This window comes from Stegastes partitus, unplaced genomic scaffold, assembly GCF_000690725.1.
Source record: "Stegastes partitus isolate 25-593 unplaced genomic scaffold, Stegastes_partitus-1.0.2 Scaffold87, whole genome shotgun sequence".
Taxonomy (NCBI): Eukaryota; Metazoa; Chordata; class Actinopteri; family Pomacentridae; genus Stegastes; species Stegastes partitus.
In genome coordinates this window covers 781,749-787,003 of record NW_007577818.1, presented here as the reverse complement: position 1 = coordinate 787,003, position 5,255 = coordinate 781,749, and the positions used below count along the sequence as shown (strand labels likewise).

The window sequence follows — 5,255 nt, the reverse complement described above, 5'->3', positions numbered from 1 at the left end:
TGGGTTCTCTCCGGGTTCTCCGGCTTCCTCCCACACAGTCCAAAAACATGTTGAGGTTAATTGGTGATTGTAAATTGTCCATAGGTGTGACTGTGAGTGTGCTTGGTTGTCTGTCTCTAAGTGTGGCCCTGCGATGGACTGACGACCTGTACAGGGTGTCGGCTGGGATAGACTCCAGCCCCCCCGTGACCCTAATGAGGATTAAGTGGTGTATAGAAAATGGATGGATGGATGGATGGATTTGCCTTTAAGCATTTCAAAAACACCATATGGACGTGATAACAAAATAGATTTTCACTCTTAAGGGGTTTTAATATGGTGAGATACTCAAATGTAACTCTAACGTATTGGAGCAGATGCTGGTAAAACGGCTGCACATGTTTCACAGAGGAGGGTTTTCTGCTCTCTGCTCTTCTGGTGTGATAAAAAATGTGAACTAAACGTCTAAAACTGAGTCAAACTCTCCAACATTAGGTGGCGTCCGAGACACGAGCCGTCATCAGCTGGATGCAGAACATCCCATTTGTCCTCAGCGCTAACCTCCACGGCGGAGAGGTGGTGGTCACCTACCCGTACGACATGACCCGGGACTGGGCCCCTCGCGAGCACACCCCCACTGCTGACGAGAGCTTCTTCCGCTGGTTGGCCACAGCGTACGCCAGCACCAATCAGGTCACTCCTCCTCCTCTGCACTCAGAAATCCAAAGATCAGAATGGAAAGTGAGTATTTTACCATGTTATTGTAATCTCATGTCACCAGGTGATGTCCAACCCGGACCGGCGGCCGTGCCACAACAAGGACTTCCTCAGATATAACAACATCATCAACGGAGCCGACTGGCACAACGTACCAGGAAGTAAGAATGTGTGTGATCTCAACCGGAGGGCCGTAAAGGTTTTGAATTAACACAATCACATTTATATCGTAGTTCATGCTCACTGCCCACCCAGTGTTTGGTGTCGTAGCTTTAGCGTTGTGGATTATTTATTTATTTTTTAAAATTAAGATTCTATCTCCCAGTTGACCTCTAATAAGGTGACATCGTGACCCATTAGAGTTTAGTTGTTGCTGATCAGTTTATTCACTTTCAGGATTTTAAATAATGTATTTTGTAGCTAAACATTTCCAGAAAAACATTGATTCTACATGTACGTCTGTCATATATGTAGAATGCAACTACACTGTAGTATTTTTTTTTTTTTTTAACCTCATCTTAAGGAATGATTGTGACAATACGATTTATTCTTGATAGATAAAGTGTATATCCTCTCAAAACTTTATTGATATCACAATACACATTCAATACAAATCACAGTAAAAATTAAACCACAATTTTGCAAACTGTGTATTCAGGCTTAAACAAAATTGGGGATATTGAACAATCGGATTAGGGGATTTATTTTAATTTTTCAAACAGGAAACACATATTCGAGGGGATTCCATGCATTAGAATGTCCAGTATTACTCACCCCTGACACGGATCAATGCGTTAGGACATGGTGGCATTCTGTCCACCAGCTTGTTGATGGTGTCAGTGGGCAGGACGTCCCACCGTTCAGTCACATCCCAAAGTCAGAAATCGTTTCACCTGGTAACTGGGACTCAGTATGTAATCTGGTCAGAAGTGATTACTGATGTGTGTGAATAGAAATAAAAAGAGGAATTTGTCTGAAAACTGGTTAAATGTCTCTCCGTTTTGTGCCATGTGTTCCTGTTTCAAACTATAGCAGACTCTCAGGGGTAAATGAGCTGGTTGAATAGACATGATAAATGTAATTACAGGAGGTGACTGATGGCAACCAACCACATGATAGTATTGGTGTATTATTAATGGATAACTTATCATAATGGATTAAAAGTAGAAAATGAAAACTGAAACCCAAAAACCACAATCCCCAGAAAAAGTATACAGTGTTAAATAAATTAAAGGGTTTTTTTTTATTTTCTTGCAGGTATGAATGACTTCAGCTACCTGCATACCAACTGTTTCGAGGTGACGGTGGAGTTGTCCTGTGATAAATTTCCTCACGCCAGCGAGCTTCCCATCGAGTGGGAGAACAACAGAGAGTCTCTGCTGGTTTACATGGAGCAGGTTTGCCTTCATGGATATTGTTCATTTTATGTGCATATATATTTTATCCTCACATCCTCTCCTTAATGATCCTGAATGTCCCACTGCTGTCTGTGCTTTATTAGCCATCATCCTCATATTATGCTTTTAACTTTAATGTACTCTGTCAGACTCCGTGGACATAGAAGGCGGTACATCAACACAACAGTTTACCAGCGTGTTGTTTTTATGGCTACGGCGCCAATTAAACAGTCAAATCTCTCCGTCTCTTTAGGTCCACCGTGGAATTAAGGGTGTGGTTCGGGACAAAGACACAGAGGCTGGGATTGCAGATGCCATCATCAAAGTTGATGACATTGATCATCACATCAGATCAGGTACAATTTTATGTCGTGTAAGATATTAAAACAAGGTATCTGTTTAGAAAAAGGGAACCCAAGGCAAAGAAAATTGCTGTTAAACATATTCTATATTGTCCCCTTTTCTTAATCCTCATCCAAAAGAAGCACATAGTTTTATATTTTCTGTACTTCTGATCACACTTCTGTATGACGATTGGAATCTGTAAAATAGGGCCACTTTTGATTTACTTTAAAACTTAAACTAATTCAGTTGTAAGTTGACAGTGCAGTACAGATATTTTGTGGATGTAGGGGACAATAGGCTGTGAGTTAAATGACGAATTATACATGGATGTCCTGAGCTATTTGTTAACTGATCAGCATCAGCAAGAACTGAAGCCCATCCTTTGTGTCCGCTGTGACAAGTGAAGGGAGAACACAATTTGGGGCAGGATTTCAGGGATGTAAAGTCTGAATAGTTTTCTGTAGCAGTAACTAGCACTGATTATTAGAGTCAGTAATAAATTAATGACACAAAGTAGGCACAGTGGACATTTGCTCTGTGCTGATGTTGCTGTTGTTGTCAGACATAAAACAGGCCACCAAGTCAGCTACATCACAAATACCGCTGGAATATAAATGATCCTAGCTCGTCTTAAACACGAGCGCTGGTTGGAGTCTTTGTCTTGGTGCCCATTGCTCGCTAAACCACCTCAAAGCTCTCCACTCACCAACACCTAACTACCTGTAGTCCAAATGACCACTTCCTCCGTGAGATGCCAGATACTGCAGCTAATCTACAACACATCAAGCAACAGATGCTAAATATTAAATGATTCCATCCAGTTGGGGGCAAAAAAATCCTTGATAAGGACATCCCTAATTACACTGTAACACCAAACCATAATCGTACTGTATTTAGTGTATCTGTCCTCTTATCTTAAGTCTTACTTCTGCTCACTATTCATGTTTGTAATTGTCTATTATCTGTACTTCTGCAGCGGCTGATGGTGACTACTGGCGGCTGCTGAACCCCGGTGAGTACCGGGTGACAGCCACTGCAGAGGGCTACTTACCCTCCTCCCGCACCTGCCAGGTCATGTATGACCACTACCCCACCATCTGTGACTTCCGCCTTACCAAGATGCCCAAACAGAGGCTAAAGGACATTCTGGCTAAGGGGGGGAAACTTCCAAAGGACTTGCAGCTCAGGCTGCGGCAGCTACGCATGCGGAAGCTGCGTGTCACCACCAAGGCCATCAATCAGCGGCGCGCTGCTGCTGCTGCCAAACGGGCAAAGAGGGTGTGACGGTGAATAAAGATGAGAACAAAGCAGGACTTGGTTCAGACAGCCACCTTCACTGGATTCACGTCAGGTTTTCTTTTTTTTTTTTTTTAAATGCTGTAATTTATCAAAGACAACAGCTGGGCACCACGCTTCTTCTTCTTCTTTTTTTGGTAAAGCAATTTTTCTTAGTTATTTTATACCAGTACACATGCACACCTGAGAATGAACACTTTGATCTTCTGCTGTGGAGCAGCAGAGCATCTAAGGCAGGGGTGTCCAATCCTGGTCCTCGAGAGCCACAATCCTGCATGTTTTAGATGTTTCTCTCTTCCAACACACCTGATTCAAATGATCAGCTCATCATCAAGCTCTGCAGAAGCCTGATAACGATCCTGATCATTTGAATCAGAGGGAAACACCTAAAACATGCTGGATAGGGGCTCTCGAGGACCAGGATTGGGCACCTCTGATCTAAGGAGACAGTCTGTAGCTTTGTAATTGCGTTTACAAATTCTGGAAATAAACGGATGTGATGATATGAAGCTATGTTTCTGAATTCCAGAGAATGACGACATTTGGTAGAGGAGGAGACATGAATTGAATCTTTATTTATTACATAATAACAGTTGACTTTACAGCTAAAAACAAAACAACTTTACTTAAGAACAGCGAGCTTCCACTTGATGCCGTTCCTCATCTTTGGTGGCGTTGGAACCTCTGCATCTACAAGGAACACAATTAGAAATGTTGGACTAGAGAAATGATGCCACCTAACCTGCAGCCCTAGAAATAAAATCTGCATGCATAAACACAGTTCACAATTATCCCATTTCTTAAACATGCACAAATTGTAAAAAGCGATTAGAGAAATCACAAATGAAGTTGTGCAAATGGTGCTCAATGACATGACAAATGACTCGACACTACGAACTTCTACTGACCTTGTTGTGAAGCTGCAGGTCTCTGCTGCTGTTGGAAAGAAGCCATGATGCTGTTCGCTGTGGAGTTGGGCCCAGTCAGCTACAGAGCAGCAGGAAGAGGAGAGTTACATACAAAAGACTAGTAAAAATCCAAAACAGTCCACTCAAACAATGCTGCCTTTTTATTCTCTCTCACACACAATAGATGTGAGTGAATATATCAGTTCATTCTTGAGGATATCAAATGTTTTTTTCAAACATTTAGCTAAAACGCAGGGTGTTATTTCTCTTTAGTTCATTGAAAAGGTACATTCTGCGTACAAGATCATGTCTACAAGCTGAACCAGTTGTTCTGCAACTTTTTTTCTGACTTTCTTATTTATCCCCATTCGTCTAAACAGATCTGTTCCTGCTAAATAGCGATGATAATAATTGTTATTAAGTGCTGTTAATAATTTACTTGATTAAAAACATATTAACTGAGAAGGCAGAAGATAAAGAACGTGTGTGTCAGACAATGTATTGTAGCTCAGCTGTAGTACCTGGTTGTTCCACCAGCCTCTCACTGTTTAAACCTGTCGTGACCTGAGGAGGTCGTCATTCTGACTACGGTCGGTTCATGTTGGCGAGTAGA

At 41.8% G+C, this 5,255-nt stretch overlaps 2 protein-coding genes across 2 annotated transcripts in view; one reads left to right on the top strand and one right to left on the bottom strand.

Moving 5' to 3' along the window:
• The window catches only part of LOC103353868 (probable carboxypeptidase X1), a 24,838-nt gene extending 20,830 nt beyond the window's left edge, over positions 1–4,008 (top strand). Inside the window, exons 10-14 of the mRNA XM_008277041.1 lie at positions 475–672; positions 761–857; positions 1,954–2,093; positions 2,347–2,449; positions 3,415–4,008. Coding sequence (XP_008275263.1) covers positions 475–672; positions 761–857; positions 1,954–2,093; positions 2,347–2,449; positions 3,415–3,722 — 846 coding nt within the window. The 3' untranslated portion in view covers positions 3,723–4,008. The remainder of the gene's footprint in view (positions 1–474; positions 673–760; positions 858–1,953; positions 2,094–2,346; positions 2,450–3,414) is intronic.
• Positions 4,009–4,280: 272 nt separating this feature from the next.
• elp1 (elongator acetyltransferase complex subunit 1) overlaps positions 4,281–5,255 on the bottom strand; it is a 17,769-nt gene continuing 16,794 nt past the window's right edge. Inside the window, exons 35-36 of the mRNA XM_008277040.1 lie at positions 4,643–4,721; positions 4,281–4,424 (exon numbers count right to left, since the gene is read on the bottom strand). Coding sequence (XP_008275262.1) covers positions 4,357–4,424; positions 4,643–4,721 — 147 coding nt within the window. The 3' untranslated portion in view covers positions 4,281–4,356. The remainder of the gene's footprint in view (positions 4,425–4,642; positions 4,722–5,255) is intronic.